Raw genomic sequence first — 23,851 nt, forward strand, 5'->3', positions numbered from 1 at the left:
CTGCAGAGTTATGACCTGATTCTTTGGTTGTGAACACTGAAACGTGTTCTTTTGGTTGTTTAGTATATATGGTTCAAAGTTCAACTTGGAGAACATACCTAACATCACATACAACGCTGAGGTTCTTTTTCCGACCATTTTTATAACTTCTCACATATACACTCACTCTATCTCACAATCTCTTTATCACATACACTCATCACACATGCACACTGTCTGTTACATACACTACATACTCAATCACTCAGAAATGCACGATCGTATACATATTTTCACTCCATTTACACATGCACATTCTCTCTATCACAGTCACATACATCTCCCCATGCACATTAATTTTTTCACTCTATTACACACAGTTTATCAAATGCTCCCTATTTCACTCATTATCAAACACACATTCTCAGTGTCTACCATAAACACACACACAGCCTATGCATTACATCTTACACACACAAACCCCCAAACAAGGCTTCAGAGTAGAAGAATGGAATACTTCCAAAAATTAACTCGTGCGTGACAAACACATCCCCAGAAAAAGGATTTCATCGTGATTTCGGGTCATTGGAATGATTTGAGAAAGGTGTGCTGAGGTTTGACAGTCTCAGTCCCAAACTTGAGGTTGTCCCACAGCAATGAAGGTGTGGGACTATTCTTGCAGCTCTGACAGAGCGAATGCCATTTGCAAAGAAGGGGCCAGACACACTCTCCATGCCCAACCCCACTGTACTTTTATTCTCAAGCAGAAATTAGCATGGCTAGGATCATGGCTAAAATGCCTCTGAACCAAAAATACCCAGCAGTTCCCTGAGGATGCAGAATATTCCTGGGACCGTGGAAATTACACACAATGTATTGTTTGCATAACTTAGTCGCTTTGCCACCTCTTGGAGGTAGGAGTGGATTCTTTCAGCTGCTTTTAAGCATTAATTTACATTGAAATCCAGTATATTGCACAAGGGAAATCTTCCATCAAGAGAGCAGGACCTTAAAGCTGGGTTCCTTCTCCCTGGCAACAGTCATCTTGAATCCAACAAGCTCCAGTGCAAACTGCCTGTGCTGGGGGGTGGGGGAGGGGCATTACCACTGCGGATGATTGGTATGGTGGAATGGGTAGGAGGATGTGTGCATAGCTGCAAGGGAGCAGCTCTGAATCACCTTCAGGCAGAGTTGCATCTGAAGTTCAGGATGACCTTTGGTGGTGGAGCCAATATGGAATGTGTTTGCTGTGACTCTTTGGCAGTCTGTGAGTGAGGGGAGTCCCAGGTCTACGAGTAAAGTGAGATTCAAGTCCATGCTCACCCTCTAGTGCAGGAGTTCCTGTCTGCCTTAAGGACAAGTAACATCCCCCTCAGCAGCACTTTGGTCCCACCCCCTGGCTGAGATCAATGGTCAATTAGAAACCACCACCTCACTGAGATCAATGCTCACTCAAATCCCACCTCACCAGGACCAATGGTCACTTAGATCCCACCCTTTACTGACACCATTGTTCGTTCAGATTCCATCCCTCACTGAGACCAATAATCAATCAGAAAGCTCTCCACTATGGAGACCAATGGTCACACAGATCCCACCTCTTCACTCCTCATGACCATTGGTTACTCAGATCCCATCTCATGGAGACCATGGTCACATAGATCCCATCCTTTCAGAGACCAGTGGTCACTCAGATCCCATGCCCTCAAGGGTCACCTTGAATTCAGTCTATTTGAAGCCCTGCCTAATCTGGTGCTGCTCTCTATGTTAACAAACGTGCTCTGTTGGAATGCAATGATGGATGATTGGGTGAGGATCCCAGGCAGGGTTATGACCAGTTAGATTGGATACATGCCTGTGGGCATCAACAACTGTGCCAAGGAGGGAACTCAGCCCAACAACTTCAGACGTGCTTTGTGACTCAGACAGACCTGAACATGCCACAGTGTATATGATGGCCTTCGATATCGCTTCAGCACCCGCTCACGGGTGCACGAGAGAGCAGAGCCTGAGTCGCCCATGGTCACAAAGCCCAATATTCCTCCGTCACACCGGTCTAGGGAGCAGCTTCCCCAAGGACGGAATCGACAGCTGGGCTGCCTAGCTGCACTTGACGCTGGGGAGGCAGAAAGGTAGAACGGGAGCTGGCACCAGGATATCGGAGAAGATGAGCTGGCAGCCTTCTGGAGGTGTCTGGCTGTTCTGCTCCAACATTTCCAGCACCGTGGTGCGGACCTCCTTGGGCACGTCTCCCCTGATGTCCAGCAGCACTGAAACATGCTCGTCGCTGGGAAGGAAAGTGATGACATCTTTTAGTGCCGTCCCACCAAGCGCTGGATAAACTTCGCAGCACCCACAGGAATTAAATGGTAGTCACGGTTTTGGGCCTGAGCCCTGCGCTGGGAATCAGGCAGATGCCCAAATAAGAAGGTGGGGGGGGCGGGGAGGCAGAGGGGTAGGGGAGGAGAACAGGTAGGTGGCTACAGGTGGGAGAGAGAGTAAGTGAAAGGAGCTGAGATGTAATGGGGAGAGGGCTTTCTGATAGAAGCGAGGGGCTGGGGAGCTGGAGGAAGGAAGGCCGAGAGATAAGGGAAAGTGACCGGTGTGCCAAAGGGAAAGTGACCAGGCATGCTAGTGACTAGGCATGCCAAAGGGAAAATGACCAGGCATGCCAAAGGGAAAGTGACCAAAGTGACCAGGCATGGCAAAGTCAATGCTGTCTGGTGGGAGACTGTGGAGATGGAAATATAAGGTGTCGCTCCTCCAATTTACGAGTGGCCTGAATATGACAAAACGAGTCCACGATCAGACATGTTGGTGCAGCAATGGGGCGCAGATTTAAAATAGTTAGCCACTGGGAGGTCCTTACTGTTGCAGCAGACAGAGTGAAGGTGCTCAACGGAATGATCTCACAGTCTGCCTGGTGTAGTGGTTGTTACAATGGGAGCATTAGATGCAGGAGATGACCTCTGCAGATCACAGATGAAGTATTGTTTCACTTGGAAGGACCATTGGGAGCATTTAGTGAACAAATCTAACAATGTACACTTATGGGAATGCATAGATATGATCGACTCTATGCATGTGAAAAGTCTTTGAAAAGTGTTCTTTTTGCAAATAATTTATTGTGAGTAAATTCTACTTCTGGCAAAAAAACGTTTAGGGCCCCGAATGGTTTTGAGGAAGGAGGCAGAAGTTCAAGGTAAGTACCGGGTTGGGGAGGGAGCAATGCCAATAGAGAAGTGTTGAGTGACCATTCCACCTAATTGAAGCTAGTTTTCCCCAAGTTCAAAGCCCAAAGTTATAGGGGAGCATGCTGTAACATTTAGTTACTGGTTGCCACACTGTCAAATTCCATTTACCTGATGTCGGGATAATTGGCCACCAGACCAGAGACCTCCAGGCTGAGCAGGGAGCTGTCCTTCAGCTTGATGAGTTCCGACACGGATGATATGGCGTTGGTCAGGCGCTCAGCCTCTTCCAGTCCCTGTGGAAAGAAGAAGTGAGGACCAGAACCAGGCCAACCCTACCCTGCCCTTCCCTTCCAGATTTGCACCTTCTCCGTGTCCCACCGAACTTGGTTCATTGTTCATGCTGGAAATACTATCTTCCAGAGAAAATGTGAAAGGAAAGGTTAGATGGCATGGTCACTGAAAACACTACCCCCCCCCTTCCCCCAGGACAATCCTGTCCTCTGCCATTGTCTGTGCTGGAGTTTCTACGTTTTCCCCGTGATCGCATTGGCTTCTTTCGTGTGTTCCAGTTTCCTCCTGCATCCCAAAGGCATACAGATTGGTATGATAATTGGCAGCCATATATGCCCCCAAGTTGTACGTGAGTGATAAAATCTGGGGGGAGAGTTGGTGGGAAAGTGGGGAGAATAGAAAGGTATTTATGTAGGGTTGGTGTTAAAGGATGGTTAATGGTTAGCATGGGATTGACGGACTGAAGGGTCTGTTTCTAAGCTACATCTCTCCATCATTTAGTGAAAATGATAATGAGTTGGTAGACCTAGCTATTGTCAGGAACAGCAAATTCCGGTGGACTGCGGGCGATTCAAAAAGCCGACACATGGGGCAATTAAAGAAGACAGACACAGAAGTAGACTACAGGTTAAACTAAGACACTGGGTTTTGAGGCCTCTGTGCCCTACCATCTTACTGGCCAATGTACAGTTTTAGAAAAAAAACTGGATGAACAACAACAGAGGGACATCAGGGATTGCTGAGTGATGTGAGATGTGGCTGAATGAGAGCGTTCCAGACGCCGTACTACAGCCTGAAGGCTTCACTCTCCACCGCGCGGACTGGACGCCGGTGTCAGGTAAAGGCAGAGGTGGCAGTGTTTGTCTCATCATCAATTCATCACGGTGCACATGACGGTTATTCTCCCCGTCCCCCCGGAACCTGGAACATCTGGCGATCAAGTGTCGACCATTCTATCTGCTGTGGGAGTTCTCTGCCATCATCCTGGCCACTGGGTATATTTCACCACAGGCTAACCTCAAGTTGGCACTGGAGGGACTGAGTGCTGTGATCAGGAACCATGAGACATCCTGATGCCTTCCTGATCATTGCAGGGGACTTCAACCAGGTCAACCTGAACAAGTCTCTGACAAACCTCACCTGGGCAACCAGAGGAGCCAAAGTACTAGACCACTGCTGCACCACTATCAAGAGTGCCAACAGTACCATCCCACACCCACACTCTGGCAAGTCTGATCACCTAGCTGTACTTGTGCTCCTGGTGTACAGACGGAGACTGAGGACTACAGCATCAGTGGTAAAGACGATGGAAGTATAATCGAGGGAGGCAGAGGAGTGCCTGCAGGACTTCGAATCGGTGGACTGGACCACATTCAAGGACTGATCTTCAGTCGTGAATGAATATGCCATGGCCTCACCGACTTCATCAAGACCTGCGTAGGCATGTGCGTGCCCAGGAGCATGTACTGTGAGTACCCTACCCAAAAGCTGTGGATGAACCAAAGGATTTGCAACCTACTGTGGGCTAGGTCAATGGTGTTTAAGACCAGTGATCCAGATCTCTACTCGAAGTCCAGGTACAGAAGGCTATCTCAGCAGAAAAGAGGCAATTCTGGGTGAAGCTAGAAACAGAGTCAGGTACTTGCCAGCTGTGGCAGGGCCTGCAGCCCATTGCACGCCACAAGGAGCTGCCTAACATTGTAAATGGCTGCGATGTTTCACTCCCCGGGGTGCTGAACACCATTTCTGCACTTGCTTTGGAAAGGAAAACTCAACGCTACCCATGAAAATCCCTGCAGAAGCTGGCGATCCTTGATAGGTGTCTCTGAGGCTAACATCAGAACATCCTTCAGGAGGATGAACCCTTGCAAGTGTCAGACCCTGACGGCCTACCTGGCAGGGTACCGAAAATCTGTATCAACCAACCAGCTGGAGAGTTCACAGACCTCTTCAGTCTCTCATTGCTGCAGTTGGGCATTCCCACCTGCTTCAAAAGGAAATCAATTATCCTGGTGCCCAAGAAGAGTAGCACGAGCTGCCTCAACGATGACTGCCCAGTAACCCTCATGTCTACTGTGATGAGATGCTTTGAGAGATTTGTCATGGCTAGAATTAACATGTACCTAAACAAAGGACTGGAACCACTGCAATTCACCTACTGGCACAGTCGCTCCACAGCAGATCTGATCTTACTGACTCTCCATTCAGCCCTGGATCAACTAGATAACAATGACATGTACATCAGGGTGTTTTTCATCAATTATAGCTCAAAACTCTCAACCCCTCAGTACTGGTGAGCAAACTTCAAATCCTGGGTCTCTCCATCTCTTTCTGCAACTGAATCCTTGGCTTCCTCATCAGTACGAATTGGAACAATGTCTCCTCCTCTCTGACATTCAACACAGGTGCACCCCAAGGGTGTATAATGAGCCCACTGCTCTACTCGCTCCACACATATGGCTGTGTGGCCAGGCTCATTTCAAATGTCATCTACAAATTTGCCGGTGACATCACGGTCGTCAGCAGAATCAGAGATGACAATGAGGAAGTGTACAGGAGGGAGAGAGATCAGTGGTGTCACAACCTTGCACTAAGCATTAGCAAAAGTAAGGAACTGATTGTGGACCTCAGGGAAGGAGAAATAATCAGGAGATCACAAACCAGTTCTTATCGAGGGGTCAGCAATGGAAAGAGGAAAGAACTTCAAGTTCCTGGGTGTTATCATCTCCAAAGATCTATCCTTGGCCTACTTGTCCACACAATCATGAAGGCGGCTCTCCAGCAGCTATAATCCCTTAGGAGCTGGAGGAGATTCGGTACATCACCAATGACTCTTGGAAATTTCTACAGGTGTACCATGGAGATTCTGAATGGTTGCATCACTGTCTGGTATGGAAGTGCCAATGCACAGGACAGAAAAAGACTACAGAGAGCTGTGAACTTTGTCAGCGGCATCATGGGAATTAGGACATCTACAAGAAGCAGTGTCCAAAGAAAACAGCTTCTGCTATCACGGACCCTCACCCTTTCCTCACTGCTACCATCAGGAAGGAGGGACAGGAGCCTGAAGATACACCCATAACATTACAAAAACAACTCTTCCCCTCCGCCATCAGATGGACAATGAACCACAGACAGTACCTCACCTTCTCTCTTATTCAGCATGAATTATTTATTTTAAAAAAATGTAATTTATCGCAATTTTTGCAACTGTAATAGCGGCGCAAAACAACAAATTTCATGACATGTTTAGGACAATACATTCTGATTCTGGTTATTGTCATACACAGAAGTACAATGTACATATGCACCGGAATTCTTACCAGCTGCAGCCAAGCAACCTGAATGGCATACATTATCTACCCCAGCATGGAAAGGGGTAATAAATATAATGGACAGAAACTGAATATTCACGGTTACAAGAAACAAGTGCTGTTTCAATAGTGCGGACAGGTCTTTCTGTTGTGCTGCTTATGGTTGGGGCAGTAAATGGGAGGTGGGGGGTGTTCAAGAGCATGATAGGTGTTGCAAAATACTGTTCTTGAATCTGATGGTGCTGGTCTTCAGGCTTGTGCACCTTCTGCCTGAAGGTCGCAGTGAGAAAAGGTTGTGACTGGGTGATGAGGGCCCTTTATGACGTCGGCTGCCTCCTTGAGGTAGTGCCTCACATGGATGCATTCACTGGACAGGAGGTTGGAGCCTGCGATGGACCTGGCCACGTTTTGCCATCTTCCGTGGCCATGACTAAGAATCTGGTCTGTTCCATCAGCTCAGAGTGAGAGATTCGATGGTAGCACTGCAGTGAGGTGGGGGAAATTGCTGGGAAGTTCCTTGTGCATATTATTGATTTTCTTTTTGTCCTCTCTGTATTACAAAGCCAGTTTGTTTACATTCATTATCTGTTTGCAGTTCTTTGTTTACATGTTTACGCTGTGGACAGTTTTACTTTTTGCACTACCGATTAGTGGCAATTCTGCCATGCCCACAGAAAAAGAATTTCAGGGTTGCATGTGATGTTATGTATGTATTCTGACAATAAACCTGAATCTGAACCCCTCTTCAGTTTCCCAATTCCCTCAATCCCACCCCAATCGATGGTAAGTTCTAACCAGGTTACAGAAATGAGGTGGCCACCTATTTCCTTGCTGTTTGTGGGACCTTACCAAGTTCTTTCTATGACCAAAGTCACCACAAAAACCATCTGCTTCAGAGTTTAAGAAAGGTCTGATACAAATGCAAGTTCTTCTCTGTTTGCAAGCAATAAAACTCTTCCTTACAGGTATGAACAATGAGGAATTTACAGGTCCTCAGCAAAACATAATCTCTGTAGGGTCTTAGCAATCAAGCAGCCCCTGTTGGACAAAGAGAACAGTTGGAACCCTTATCAAGGCTTCCCCCATTAAAGCATCACCCCACCACCAATTTACAGCTCTTTCCTGGCCCACGAATGTCCGCCATAGGATTGAGCGATTGGGAGGCCGGCAGGATGGCCAGGCTGGATCTAGCAGGTGCTGCAGGGCTGCAGGCATCTTCTGTCGGGTGGGAGAGGCCTCCCCTCATTGCCACCTTGAGCCGCAGCAATCGGGGATTGCATGCAGCTGAGCGGAGCTGGGAGCATATTCACACAGCGAGTCAGCGAGGCTGTGTTCCTCTCCCACGCACCCCCTGGGTTTGTTTCCGGGTTATGAACAGTCCTTGGGAAGGGAATCTTGTTGTAACCCAGGGCAGCGGATCGTAATGACAGGGAGAGAGGCCGGGAGAGTTCTAACCACCATGGAACCTAAAACATTACAGCACAGAACAGCCCATGCTGTTGTTTTTACTGATGGAAACCGACTTCACATCAAGCCAACCCTTCCCTATCTCACACCCTTGATTCTACAACTTTTCTTACATCCATGTGCCTGTTATATCAGCCTCCACCACTACCCCGGCATAGCATTACAGGCACCCACCACTCGATGAGTAAAAAACTTACCCCTGACGACTTCCTCCACTCACCTTAAATAGATGTCCTCTGGTGGTTGCTTTTGTTGCCTGAGGGAAAGGTACTGGCCATCTACCCTACATAAGCCCCTCATAATCTAGAACATAGAACCTTACAGCACAGTACAGGGCCTTAACCACAATGTTGTGTGCTGATATCATAACCATTTAATTTTTCCCCTCCTCACACCATATGCCTATTTCAGAGACTTTTAAAGGTTGTGCCCGATTCCTGTGGTTACTTTTGATTTTTAGTTGCGAGTTTGATTTGCCTGCTGTATTAGAACTAAATGCAACAACTGTCATGTTTGATCTTGTAACCGTTTTCTTTCCTTTGTGGATGCAAATCAGCACTGGAGGGTGACACTTTTTCTTTTGAGCTGCCTGGATAGCACGCAAAACTGAGTTTCTCACGCTCTCTCTGCGCATGTGAGAATGAACATTTCAAGCTAATTCCTGTCTTCCTGAAAAAGATGATAGTGGTTATTGTCTCACCAACGGGTCCTGGTCTTCCAGCGGGAGATGGACCGCATGGTGGACCAGTACGAGCTGCAGGCCACATTCCCGTCTCTGGACATCACCACCATTTGCAGCCATGACCTGCAGGACCATGACGCCAACCTCCAAAACTTCCTCCAGACTGTCAGACTCCTTAACCTTACATTCAATAAGGCTAAGTGTGTATTTCGCACAACCTGACTCACCATTCTTGGTTGTGTCATGGAGAACGGAGTCATTGGCCCCAACCCCATCGCATGTGTTAGCTTTTGGAACTCCCCCTTCCCCACAGCCTCAAAGCCCTGAAAAGGTGCCTGGGCTTCTTCTCCTACTATCCTAGTGGGTCCCCAATTATGTGGACGAGGCCCACCTCCTCATTAAATCTACCTCCTTTCTCTGGCACCATACAGCTTTCAGCCGCATCAAGGCAGACATTGCCAAGGCTACGATGCATGCTGGTGGAGGTGGAGACTTCGCCCTGGCTGCCACATTTAACCAGGTGTGCAGACCCGTTGCCTTCTTTTCCCGCACCCTCCAGGGCCCCGAAATTCAAATCTCCTCTGTCAAGAAGGAGGCCCAGGTCATTGTCGAGGCAGTGTGGCACTGGAGACACTACCTTGCCGGCAAACTTGCCGACTGACCAATGAGCAGTGGCTTTCACGTTCAACAACCAGCAGCCAGTTAAAATTTAAAACGGCAAAATATTGAGGTGGAGAATCGAATTTTCAACTTACAATTATGATATCTTGGGAAACTCAATGACCCTCCAGATGCCCTATCCTGCGGAACATGTGCCAGACTGATGGCAAACCCTCCACAATGATCTCTGCCACCCTGGGATCACCAGGTTCTTCCACTTTCTTAAAGCCCGCAATCTGCCGTACTCCATCAAGGAGATCAGGACCATGACCAAAAATTGCCAGGTCTGGGAGGAGGGCAGACCAGACAAAGCTCAGCTGGTAAAGGCCGCCTGCCCCTTTGAACTTCTGAGCTTAGATTTCAAAGGACCCCTCCCCTCCTCTGACCTTAACGTGTACTTCCTCAACAGCACTGATGAATGCTTATGTTTTCTGTTTGCCATCCCCTGCCCAGACATGACAGCTGCCACAGTCTTCAAGACCCTACGCCACCTCTTCACTCTGGGTTTCCTTGCTATATCCAGAGCGACCGTAGGCCATCCTTTATGAGCATCGAGCTGCACCAGTACCTGGTGGCCAGAGGCATCACCACGAGCAGGATCTGAGTTACAATCCCTGAGGGAACGGGCAGGTGGAAAGGGACAACACCACCATCTGGAAGGCCATCCTTCTAGCCCTGTTCTCTAGAGGCCTTCCAGACTCCCGCAGGCAAGACATTCTCCCTGAGGCACTCCACTCCATCAGATCACTCCTAGGTACCCCCACCAATGCCACTCCAGATGAAATAATTCTTTTCCTTCTCCAGGAAGTCTTCAACAGGGATCACACTGCCAGCCTGTCTGAAGTCCCCAGGGCCAGTCCTACTCCAGAAGTACATGAGGAGACACAAGTCTGACCCACTAGTTGAAAGGGTCCACCTCCTCCATGCCAACCCTATATGGCGTACCCTGATGGAAACGAGGATGCAGACTCTGTTAGGGAACTGGCGCCCTCAGGGGTTTCAGAGGCCACATCCCCCTCACCTATCATCACCCATTTAGCACCAGAGCCATACCAGGTTACCCTAACCCCAATAGAAGGCATACCAGTCACGTCGCCACACATCCAACCCACCAATGCATACAGGTGCCCCAGACTGTCCAGGACCCCATTGCTGCATTGCAGCCGGCACTATGACAGTCACAGCGGCAGACAGAACACCTGAACATCGGAGGCCCTTCACTCTGCCAAACTCTTTTAAAAACAAGGGGTGAATGTGGTAAACCACTGTTTGAAACAGTCTGAACACGGCCATGGGCTGACTGCTCCTCCTACAGTCTCCCGAATAATGGTGACTGTCCCACAGCCCCCTCCCCAGTCTAGGGCAGCCGACCAGCATGGACGTGGCTCCACACTATGGCGAATAAAAACCTATCAGTTTTAATTAACTTCCAGTGTTTTGGAGTTATTGATGGTGCATCACCAATGTTTTGAGGAAGTGTCTAAGCAGTTATGATGCCCTGCCCAGACACCCAGGATGGAGGCTGTGGTAAAACATGGAGTGTTTTCAAGTATTTGTTCATGGGTCCCTTCCAGGTTTCAGGAATCAAAGGGGTATTGAATGAGGTATGTTTGACATCTCTTGGCCTGTGCTCGTTGGAACTTAGGAGAATAATGGGGAACGTCATGGAATCATTTTGAATGCTGGAAGGCATGGGCAGAGTCAATGTAGAAAGGTTGTTTCCCATGGTTATTCCAGGACAAGTGGGCACAACTTCAGGATGGAAGGGTGTAATGGAAGATTCTAACTGTTTTTTTTTTACTTTTGCAGCCTTTTGCTTCTGCAAGGCTGAGAACCTGCTTGTTTTTAGAATCAGCAGACATAAGCTAAATTCCACCGAGGGGCCAGAGATGCTGTTATCCGAAAAAGGGACATCTGTGTACCAAGAACATTTAATCTTCCTGCTTGTTTTGGTCACAGACTGTCAGAGGCCTAGCCTTGATGCAAAATAAACCATTGTATTCAAAGTGATAAGCTGAAAATTATGTTATTCAATAGAAGCCTAGCATGCTAGCTTGCTCAATTATTTTTCTTGCTGTGCTGGGAATAGGTGCTTGGGTAAGCAGTTTTTGGGTAATATAAGCCATGGTCCCGCTGCTGAAGTTTGAGACTCTCCGAGAGGTGGCAACATCTCTCAGCAAGAAGAAGAACTTCTAGAGTCCAGCCAACGTCCCGGTCAGGGGAGGTGGAGAAGCTGCTACCGGCTCCCTGACAACCTACTACAAGTGTGCAGTCGTTGCCTCGCTTCGGCAGTTGGGACCAGTCCAAGCGTTGATAAGTATAGTTGGGAAGGGCTTGCATATTGTAGTGTGAAATCAGCTTTTGAATTTGTAATAAACATTTGTATAAACTGAACTGCTCTCGGTGTATGTGTCTATTTTCTTTCGGTAGCTCAAACACTGTGACCAATCTAAAATGAACAAAATGAGAGGTATAAGTTTACCCAAGACAAAGGGTGTCCTCTTAGAACAGAGGTGTGGGGGAATTTCTTCAGCCAGAGGGTGGCAAATCTGTGGAATTTGTTGCCACAGGCGGTTGTAGGGTACAGGTCATTGGGTGTATTTAAGGAAGAAGTCCTTGATTAGCCATGGCATTATAGGTTATAGGTGCAGGTTAGTGGAACGAAGCAGAAAGATGGTTCGGCACAGACGAGAAGGGCCAAAGGGGCTTGTTTCTATACTGTAGTGTTCTATGGTTCTATAAAAAAGGTCAAGATGAATTGATGTAATTCCCCTCATAACCTCTAGGTTGCACCAAAAAGCTTAAATACCAAAGTTGAGTGTAACAAACACACTTTAACTGTGAAGGGATTTGCAATTTCAAAGCCAAACAGTAAAATCCCCATTATCTGGAACTCAAGCAATCGGGCAAAAAAAATTGCAGAAAATAAATTGGTAAAAAATATGAAAGTTTAAAATTGGTGACCCCACCCCCCTCAATTAGTTTGCTAATCACGCAACACACAATCTCAAGCAACTGGAAAATGCACTTATCTGGCATCTGCCAATCCCCATAGGTGCCAGATACCAAGTGCTTTACTGTAGAAGGCACAAGAAGTTTACAAATGGAAAGGTCGGTGGCAGCGTTTTAAAGTGTTTGTCAAGAGGAAAGATCTGGATTCCAAGTGATAGGAAAGAGCGCAGAAGTGGGGGAAGGTACAGGCTGAGTCACAAAGTTCTACAGCATGAAAACGGGCCCTTCATCACAGCATGTCTACTCTAACTTATTGAAACAAGCCCCATTGATCCGCATTCGATCCAGTAGCTTTCTTCACTTTGGCGATTCATTGGTGATGAATCTGGATGCTTCTTAATTGTTCTCAGACAAGTTGGAATCTAGAGCAGGCAGGTAATTGCTGGAGGAACTCAACGAGTCAGACAGGGAAGAGATGGTCAGTCAATGTTCTGGGTTTGAACACTTCATCAAGACTAATAGAGAAGAGCTGAAATTACATATAATCAGTGAAACAAATGGATTTTAACACAATTTCCATTTTAGTAGCCAAGGAATCAAGTGGGATTTGTGTCAGCAAATCCTGTAAAAGGTCTGGATCCCTCAGGAGGTTGAGCTGTTTGCATTGACTCAAAGGAAACAAAATGCCATGAACTCCCTGGTGAACGATTAAATCAGATTCAGGAGCAGAAAAACAGGATTGATGACACAACATAAATATCCAGGAGGGAAATTATTTAGGGTCTGAATCCTTTATCACAATCAATAAAGGGTCCTGACCCAAAATATTGACTCATCACTTCTGCCCCATTGAAGCTATTCCCTCCTGAAATTCTTTGCCTGCTCCAACATCTGCACCTTGTTTCTCAAGTCAAGACGCCTTTATTAGTCGCTTTAAAATGCTCTGCTGGGACCAAGGAAAGCTGCCTCAGGACCTTCGTGATGCCATCATCATCACCCTGTACAAAAACAAAGGCGAGAAATCAGACTGCTCAAACTACAGGGGAATCACGCTGCTCTCCATTGCAGGCAAAATCTTCGCTAGGATTCTCCTAAATAGAATAATACCTAGTGTCGCCGAGAATATTCTCCCAGAATCACAGTGCGGCTTTCGCGCAAACAGAGGAACTACTGACATGGTCTTTGCCCTCAGACAGCTCCAAGAAAAGTGCAGAGAACAAAACAAAGGACTCTACATCACCTTTGTTGACCTCAGCAAAGCCTTCGACACCATGAGCAGGAAAGGGCTTTGGCAAATACTAGAGCGCCTCGGATGCCCCCCCCCCCAAGTTCCTCAACATGGTTATCCAACTGCATGAAAACCAACAAGGGCGGGTCAGATACAGCAATGAGCTCTCCGAACCCTTCTCCATTGACAACGGCATGGAGCAAGGCTGCGTCCTCGCACCAACCCTCTTTACTATCTTCTTCTGCATGATGCTGAAACAAGCCATGAAAGACCTCAACAATGAAGACAGTGTTTACATCCGGTACTGCACGGATGGCAGTCTCTTCAATCTGAGGCGCCTGCAAGCTCACACCAAGACACAAGAGCAACTTGTCCGTGAACTACTCTTTGCAGACGATGCCGCTTTAGTTGCCCATTCAGAGCCAGCTCTCCAGCACATGACGTCCTGTTTTGCGAAAACTGCCAAAATGTTTGGCCTGGAAGTCAGCCTGAAGAAAACTGAGGTCCTCCATCTGCCAGCTCCCCACTATGACCACCAGCCCTCCCACATCTCCATCGGGCACACAGAACTCAAAATGGTCAACCAGTTTAACTACCTCGGCTGCACCATTTCATCTGATGCAAGGATCGACAGAGATAGACAACAGACTCACCAAGGCAAATAGCGCCTTTGGAAGACGACACAAAAGAGTCTGGAAAAACAACCACCTGAAGAAACACACAAAGATCAGTGTGTACAGAGCCGTTGTCATACCCACGCTCCTGTTCGGCTCCGAATCGTGGGTCCTCTACCAGCATCACCTATGGCTCCTAGAACGCTTCCATCAGCGCTGTCTCCGCTCCATCCTCAACATTCATTGGAATGACTTCATCACCAACATCGAAGTACACGTGTTGGCAGAGTCCGCAAGCATCGAATCCATGCTGCTGAAGACCCAACTGCGCTGGGTGGGTCACGTTTCCAGAATGGAGGACCATCGCCTTCCCAAGATCGTGTTCTATGGTGAGCTCTCCACTGGCCACCGAGACAGAGGTGCACCAAAGAAGAGGTACAAGGACTGCTTAAAGAAATCTCTTGGTGCCTGCCACATTGACCACCACCAGTGGGCTGATATCGCCTCCAATTGTGCATCTTGGCGTCTCACAGTTCGGCGGGCAGCAACCTCCTTTGAAGAAGACCGCAGAGCCCACCTCACTGACAAAAGGCAAAGGAGGAAAAACTCAACACCCAACCCCAACCAACCAATTTTCCCTTGCAACCGCTGCAACCGTGCCTGCCTGTCCCGCATCGGACTTGTCAGTCACCAATGAGCCTGCAGCAGATGTGGACATTTACCCCCTCCATAAATCTTCGTCCGCGAAGCCAAGCCAAAGAAGAGGAAAATGCATACATTCCTCTAAATGCAGGGTAACCAAAGTTTAATACGGCCGTTACCCTTGCGCTCAATGGCCCACTTGATGAAGTTAAGACGCATTTATTTGTCATTTTAAAATGTATGCATTGCTCCAAACGCAGGGTAACCAAAGTTTTATATACGGCCGTTACCCTTACGCTCAATGGCCCACTTGATGAAGTCAAGACACCTTTATTTGTCGCTTTAAAAAACACGCATTCCTCCAAACGCAGGTTAACCAAAGTTTTATACGGCCGTTACCCTTACGCTCAATGGTCCACTTGATGAAGTTAAGACGCATTTATTTGTCGCTTTAAAATGCATGGATTCCTCTAAACGCAGGGTAACCAAAGTTTTATACGGCCGTTACCCTTACGCTCAATGGCCCACTTGATGAAGTTAAGACGCATTTATTTGTCGCTTTAAAATGCATGGATTCCTCTAAACGCAGGGTAACCAAAGTTTTATACGGCCTTTACCCTTACGCTCAATGGCCCACTTGATGAAGTCAAGACGCCTTTATTTGTCGCTTTAAAATCCATGCATTCCTCCAAACACAGGGTAACCAAAGTTTTATACGGCCGTTACCCTTACACTCAATGGCCCACTTGATGAAGCAAGCCATATGCCTTCTTTAACAACTTGTCTTCTTGCATGACCACTTTCAAGAAATGTTAAAATTAAAAAAAAAAATCAGTGATCAGCCATTTTGAAAAAGAATCGGGGCAAGTTTTCACTTGTGAATCTAGAGGCATCATGTATCATCCATCATTCAGTTTTGGCTACAGCCCCTTAGGACTCAACTCAAAGTTTATGGGTCCCCTTCAATATAAAGCAGTCAAGTTTAGTTGGTTTCTATCATACTTTTACCCCCCCCCCCACCCCTGGCTTATATGTCACATTTCCCCCCCATTGAGAATGGCTGATCTACTGCATCAGGTGTGACCTCCTCTACGTCATAGAGACTGGGCGCAGACTGGGAGATCGCCTTGCTGAGGACCTTCGCTTTGTCCTCTGCAATAGCGGGAATCTCCCAGCAGACACCCATATCAATCCCTCTTGCTGACATGTCTGTCCATGGTCTTGTGCACTGCCAGTTTGAGACCACCCGCAAATTGGCGGAACAATACCTCATGTTCTGTCTGGGCACCTTTCAAACAGATGGCATTAACATCGGCTTCCCCAGATTCTATTACACCCTTCCCCCCCAACCCTGTCTCTTTCTTTCTCTTTTTGTCCAGCTCTGCATCCACAGAGCCACCTCCTCCCCTCAGCTATTCTCTACCCCCCTCCTATCCATGACCACCTACAGACTCTTGACTGTTGCACCTGCCCCTCCCTTTTCACACCCAGCTTGGCTGGACATCGTCAATCTTAGTCACAACCTCTTCTCACCGCTACCTTCTGAAGTCCAGCACCTCTTGGTTCAAGAACAGTTGTGTCCAACAGCTATCAGGATCTTGAACCTCCCCTTGATAAACTGTTCTAGCCCCACAAAAGGTTTGTCTCCACTATTGAAATCTCATTTTTTCTTCTTTCATGCAGAATGGGAACTGAATATTTATTATCCATCTTTTTATTATTATTTCTTTCCTTATGGTGATTTAATGTACACTATTGTAGCATTTTTCTACAAAGTTTGGCCGCACAAAGTAAAAATGCTGGTGCATATGTACATTGTACAATGTATGTGACAACATGACAATAAACTCAACAAATTCATTAACTCTTCCCCTTCTCCTGACACTGCTCCTCCTGCAACATGTGAGGTGATCCATGAGTTAAATAAAATGATACAGATATGTATAAAAAATTCTTTCATCAGATGGGGACATGATGGGGACATGTTGAGGTGTTCCCACTCGCGAGTGAATCTCGAACAAGGGGATGTGGCTGCAAGACAAGGAAGTGCTCACTTAAAACTGAGGGAGGTGGGAGCTTCCTCTTGCAGGGAGCAGTGAACCTTTGGAATTCTCTGCCCCAGTGGGTTGTGGAGTCTGGACCACTAGGGGCAGGGGTGGTATGAAAAGTATCAGCCATGATACCATTGAATGGAGGACCAGGATTAAGGGGAGGAGTGACCAACTCTTGGTCCTAGTTCCTTGTGCTTATGTTCATTGGCACCATCTCCAAACCTTTTGTGCAGGGCTTTCATATAGTACAGAGATAGACCCTTCAACCCACCACTTCAATCCTGACCATCAAGCACCATCTTAACTAATATTCCAATTGAATATCAAAGTTGCTGAAATATTATGATTCTGCTTCAAGCTGCCTGCCCTTCAAGAAGGTCAGCGCTGGGATACTGAGTAGAGGAGACACACCAGAGGACAACCCATGGGAAAATGGGCTCTCCACATGACAGTCACTGTGGTGTTGGGTACCATTCAATGTGCACATGTTGCCCAACAGGAACGTGCGAATGCACACCAAATCCAAAGGTAATTTCACTCCACAGGTCGAGTCACTGCCTCACAGCTCCAGAGACCTGGGTTCTTAGGCCCTGTCTGTGTGGAGGTTGCACGCTCCCCCCGTGACCACATAGGTTTCCTCCCACACCTCAAAAGGTGTGGCTGCTGAAAGTTGTCCTGAGTGTGTAGGTGAGTGGAGGGTTTCTGGGGCTGGTTGATGAAAGAGGAGGGGGAGTATACTACAGGCAATATTAGTGTGGGAGTGGCACTGCTCTGAGAGCTGGCATAGAATTCATGGGCCAAATGGTCTCTTTCTATGTCATAAGAAATATAAAAATGTCCAGCATATATACGATGACGCACACCACATTAATGTGGGTAACTGTGCAGTATCGCAGAAGAATTCCTGACGGCTTCATTTGGCACCAGACCAGCTGATTTACTCTGGCCGGCTGAGAGTGGAGGACTGAGCCATGAGTTGTTCCTTAAGCACAGGGCTACTGACTCAGGTGCACACCCGTACATGAGCCTGCTACGAATGGTGCACACCCTCAAACAGAAGGGGAAAGAGAATCAAGCTCAGTTAATGCTTCATGGGTGATAAGTGACACGATTTAAAATGGTAGAGCTATGGAGAGGTAGAGATGGGAACAGGCTTGTTAGCTCTCTGTGTCCTACATGACCCACACTTTATTCTTGCTGCATGTCTATCACCAGCCCCCAGAGTCCACCGTTCATCTACCCCATTGGGGGAAACTTACAGCAGCCTACTTATCAAATGGCTTTACCGCAATCTCACTCACAAGATTATGGAAGAGTTCCTGCAGTTGTGTGGCATCCTGTGACATTCTCTGCGACATCTTCTCTCGCTCGGAGGGATTCTTGCAAATGACCTTCTTCAGCATCAGCCTGCTGATGTATTCAATGACCACCAAACGCAGCCCCTCGACCAGCATGAACTGTGGAGTCAGCACAGCAAAGAAAGGGGTGAATGCAGCACTGGGCAACAAGCAAACATCCCTCCCCTCTGCGGACTCCATCTATATCTCCCCCTTCCTGGGAAGGAACCTGGACACACTCCATCCTCCCATCAGGGAGGTGCAAGAGTGTGAAATCACATGCCAACAGGCTTAAAGGTAGTTTCTTGCCTGCAGCCATCAGGCTCATGAATGAATCCACATAAAAGTGGTCTCCCGCTGCCCTTGCTTGATGCTAATTGACCTTCCTTTCCCTTTCAAACCTGTCATCTGTAAATTTTGCTGTTTACACAGCTGCATGAATGTTAGACGTAACCCATTAGTCTGCTCACAGAAGGGGGTCATGGTTGGCATAGCGGTATGCACAATGCCCTTACAGCACCAGCGATCAGGGCTGGACCTGGGTTCAAATCCTGCGCTGTCTGTAAGGAGTCTGTATGTTCTCCCTGTGTCTGTGTGGGTTTTCTCTGGGGGGCTCCTGTTTTCTCCCACCATTCGAAAATGTACCAGGGTGTAAATTGGGTAGCATGGACTGGAAGGGCTGAATTGGCCTGTTACTGTGCTGTATGTCTAAATTTGAAAAAAAAAAATCTTCTCACTGTACTAAGTATTTTGTGATGAATAGATTACATTATACAACATGGAGATATGACAATTACTTCCAAGGACATGTGGTAACTCCAAACAGGCAGCTTAACCTCATTAGCCACTGCTTTTCCTTTCTGTGTCCAGGTTAATCTTGCCCCTTCCTTATCCTCAAGCCTCCTGCACGATCAGATCATCAATAGCCAATAACAAGTGTCTCCCCATGCGAATGCACTGCCCAGCATGAAACCTCACATTCTTTGACAATGTTCCCCCTTCACTCATTGGTCAGATAAATGTTTACAGCTCACAAAAAGGTGGTCAGCAGGCCAGACAGCATCCATGAAGAGAAATGGATACCCAATGCTTCATGATGGAACTACTTTATGAGAAAAATGTATAGGGTTTGTGGCTCAATTGGTGTATTTGGCTGGCATGGTCTCGTGGGCCAGAAGGGCCTATTACTGTGCTGTATCTCCTCCTGAAATGCTGACTGACCATCTCTGTCCAATGGATGCTGCCTGACCTGCTGAGTCCCTCCAGCTTCTCACTGCTTGCTCAACAACCCAGCTTCTAAGGTTTCTTATGTTTCTCTTATCTCCATCTTATCCCCATGGTCACCCCAGCATCACCCTTTGAGAGACAGCCTGCTCCTCACCCTCCATCATATCTCCATGGTCACCCCAACGTCACCCTATCAGAGAAATCCATCTCCCCACTTTCCATCATATCTCCATGGTCAGTTCAGCATCACTCTATTAGAGACACCCCTCTCCTCATTTTCCAACGTATCTCCATGGTCAATCCAGCATTACCCAATTAGAGACACCCTCTCCCCCATTCTCCATCATATCTCCATGGTCAGTCCAGCATTACCCAATTAGAGACACCCTCTCCCCCATTCTCCATCATATCTCCATGGTCAGTCCAGCATTACCCAATTAGAGACACCCTCTCCCCCATTCTCCATTATATCTCCATGATCAGTCCAACATTACCCAATCAGAGACACCCCTCTCCCCCATTCTCCATCATATCTCCATGATCAATCCAACATTACCCAATCAGAGACACCCCTCTCCCCCATTCTCCATCATATCTCCATGATCAGTCCAACATTACCCAATCAGAGAGACCCTCTCCCCCATTCTCCATCGTATCTCCATGGTCAGTCCAGCTTCATCCTTATCAGAGACACCTCTCTCCCCACTTTCCATAAAGTTTAAAAAGCTTCTTTTGCCTTATTCCCTATTCTGAGGAAGAGTCTTCTTCTCACAGGTGCAGTCTGACCTGCTGAGTATTTTGTTTCAAGATTCATACAATACAGAACAGGACCTTCAGCCCAACTTGTCTATGCTGACCAATGTATCCATATTTAGCCAATATCCTTCTGCACCAAATTCTTCAATTCGCATATTGGTCCAAATGCCTTTAGGACATTCTAATTTTACAGCTTCCTCTGGCAGCTGGTTCAAGGTATGGACCACCCTCAGACTATCCCCTCAGATCTCTCTTAAATCTCTCTCTCTCTCTCACACACCTTAGACCTCTACCCTCCAGTTGTGGGATCATCCACCCCAGGAAAAAGACTGTGAGCATTTACTTCATCCATGCTCCCTGAGGAGATTCTAGACCCTTGTAAAGGTCAACTCTCATCCTCCTGCTCTCCAGGCTATAAAGACCCAGCCCATCCAAGCTCTTTCTTTAACTCAAACTTTCCAACACTGGCAACATTCTGGCAAATTCCCTCTGCACCCCTTCCAACATTGCTATACCTCCTACAGCTGAGTGAATAGAACTATGCACAGATCTCCAAGAGTGGTTTCAGCTATGCTGAGTACTACACAGCTGTAGCTTGAGGTCCCAACATTTGGACCCAGTCTCCTGCCCAATGAAGATAACCATGTCAATCACCTTCTTCACCACCATGTCACCTCAATTGGCACCCTTAGTTGTGGCCAGATGAGTGGCAACAGGCATGCTTGGTCTCAGGGTCCCTTGACCTTAGCATGCCCTGGCCCCAGTGCCCCATGCCCTGAGCATGACCTGGCCCCAGTGTCCCTTGAACACAGCATGCCCTGGCACTAGGGTCCATTGTCCTGAGCATGTCCTGGTCCAAGTCCCTCTTGACCTGAACATGCTCTAGCCCCAGTCCTCGACCTGAACATGCTCTAGCCCCAGTCGCCCTTGACCTGAACATTCTCTGGTCCCAGTCCCCCTTGACCTGAGGATGTCCTGGTCCAAGTCCCTCTTGACCTGAACATGCTCTAGCCCCAGTCCTCGACCTGAACATGCTCTGGCCCCAGTCGCCCTTGACCTGAACATTCTCTGGTCCCAGTCCCCCTTGACCTGAGGATGTCCTAGCCCAAGTCCCTCTTGACCTGAACATGGTCTGGCCCAGTGTCCCTTGACCTGAACATACTCTGGCCCCAGTGTCCTATGATCTGAACATGCTCTGGCCCCAGTGTCCCATGACCTGAACATGCTCTGGCCCCAGTACCCTTTGATCTCAGTGACTCTGGGCCCCATCGTCTCCCCACAAATCTATAGCAGTGTCTTTCACACTCAATCCCTATTCTCACAGACCTGCACTCTTCCAGGCCAGTTCACCTCTCTCAGACCAAAAGATTGGAAGGAATTTAAAAGTGAAAGGAAACTGATGGCCATAGGTTTTCTTTTGTTACATCCTCAGCAAAATAATACAGGAAATAAAATTACTATCAGAACACCTGCAGATGCTGAAAATCTGAAATAAAACAGTGCTAGAAATACTCAGCAAGTTGGGCTGCTTCATGCGATAAAAGAACAAGAGTCCCATTTGCCTACATTTGGTCCTAATCTGTGGTTCTCAACTTCCACCCCACCTCCACACCACTCATATACCATCTTAATTAATCCCTTACTGTGAGAGGAGGGAAAGAAAGGTTTCGAGACCACTGGTCAAAACCCTCTCAATCCATGTACCCATTCAAATGTCTTTTAAATTGTTGCAATCATCCCCACCTCTCCCACTTCCTCTGGCAGACGATTCTACCTATGTGCCAACCTCCACACAAAAATCTCTCACCTGTGCCCTCTAGTTTTAGATTCCCAACCATCCTGTCTTATAAATGCAGCTCCTCATCTCATTGGAGGGTCAGAGCTGAACGGGAAGCAGGAACTGAGTGAATGAAGGAGCTTGATACTCACCTGAAAGGTGGGCTCCCTGATACGGTTGAAGTAGCTATAGTACGTATCTACCACAGTGCAGGTGGAGCCAATAAACTCGGAACTAGACAGCCATGACCCAGACAGCAACTGGAGGAACTGAGGCTGGGGAGAGCAGTCTCAGTGAGTTAGCATCCAATTACCACACAGGAAATAACAATATTAAATGCCACATGTAACTTCAGGAAGAAGCGACCAATAAATAAATGAACGGGATATTCCCCCATTTTCCCCTATCCCTGATTCAGATCCAACTTTCCCATAAGCCTCCATCATGCACTCCTACCCTGGTGACTTGTAGGACGAAAGCTCTGATGTGAACTTTCATCCTGACTGGCAGCCCACAATCTCTCACCCTGGCTCCAGCAGCCCCCCTTACCCTCCCCTTCTACCCTCTGACTTCCCCAACCTTCCCCTCCTTCCTTGAATCATTCCTACCCTCCACCACCCCCCGATCCACCCCCATCCTCCTCCCCTCACCGATGCCCTCCACCCCACTGACCCTCTCCTCAACCCCTGCCTGGTTTTCACCATTCCTTCTTACCCTCTCGGAGACTGAACGCTCTGTCTTCAGTCAAGACCTCAACTTTGTCCCCCTTTGCCCACACCTCAATGAGTTCTACGCCTGATGCTGAACTCTTCTTTCACCGGCTCTGTCTCCACACCTACTTCCACATCAAAGATTCTCAGTCCCCCACTACAGATCCATCCTCCCACTTTAAACCTTCTGCCTGCTCTGGACCCTTATATTTCCAACCGCCACTGAGACATCAACAGTATTGATTTCACCACTCCCTTCACTCATTCCAATCTCACACCCTGGCCCTCCAATCGCTCCGCAATAATCACATCACCATCAAACCTGCAGACAAGGGTGGTGCTGTTGTAGCCTGGCGCAATGATCTCTCTCAGACATCTTCTCTTACCCCTCCCACAGGACCCCACCAAAACTCATCAAAGCACTATATAACGCACCAACTCTGAACTCATCGCTTCCGGTCATCTCCCTAGAACAGCCTTCAGCCTAATGTTTCCCAGCCCTGCACTACCTCCTATCCAAGATCCACAAATCCAATTGTCCCAGCAAACCCATCATGTCCGCTTCCGCTTGTCCCACCAAATTGGTCTCTGCCTACCCCGACTCTGTTTTGTCCCCCCCACCCCCCCAGTCCAGTCCCTCTAGTGGTATCATTAGTGTTGGTGTCAGCCAATGCAGTTACTCATGGTGTCACCACTAACCCCCACCCCCAACTATGGACCTCCTCCCATACCACTCCATACAGAATCCTTAGTATATTTTTTGTATATAATTGTTAAAATATAGAATAACATGTAATATATTTGTAAATATAGTTGCTTAAAAGTAATATTTCTTAGATAACAACAAAATTGTTTTATAAAATCTTTCTACATTAATAGTTACATTATTAGTAACTGAGTGGAAACACTTTTTTGATTTTTCATGCTCTTTTCCTTTAATTACTACTTAATTCTCAAAAAATGTTATTGA

At 47.5% G+C, this 23,851-nt stretch overlaps 1 protein-coding gene across 1 annotated transcript in view; it reads right to left on the reverse strand.

The window, feature by feature from the left end:
- Positions 1-712: 712 nt before the first annotated feature.
- The window catches only part of exoc3l1 (exocyst complex component 3-like 1), a 74,022-nt gene continuing 50,883 nt past the window's right edge, over positions 713-23,851 (reverse strand). The window contains exons 11-14 of the mRNA XM_069899431.1: positions 22,324-22,446; positions 18,376-18,531; positions 3,342-3,466; positions 713-2,266 (exon numbers count right to left, since the gene is read on the reverse strand). Coding sequence (XP_069755532.1) covers positions 2,080-2,266; positions 3,342-3,466; positions 18,376-18,531; positions 22,324-22,446 — 591 coding nt within the window. The 3' untranslated portion in view covers positions 713-2,079. The remainder of the gene's footprint in view (positions 2,267-3,341; positions 3,467-18,375; positions 18,532-22,323; positions 22,447-23,851) is intronic.

Source organism: Narcine bancroftii, chromosome 10, assembly GCF_036971445.1.
Source record: "Narcine bancroftii isolate sNarBan1 chromosome 10, sNarBan1.hap1, whole genome shotgun sequence".
Lineage (NCBI taxonomy): Eukaryota > Metazoa > Chordata > Chondrichthyes > Torpediniformes > Narcinidae > Narcine > Narcine bancroftii.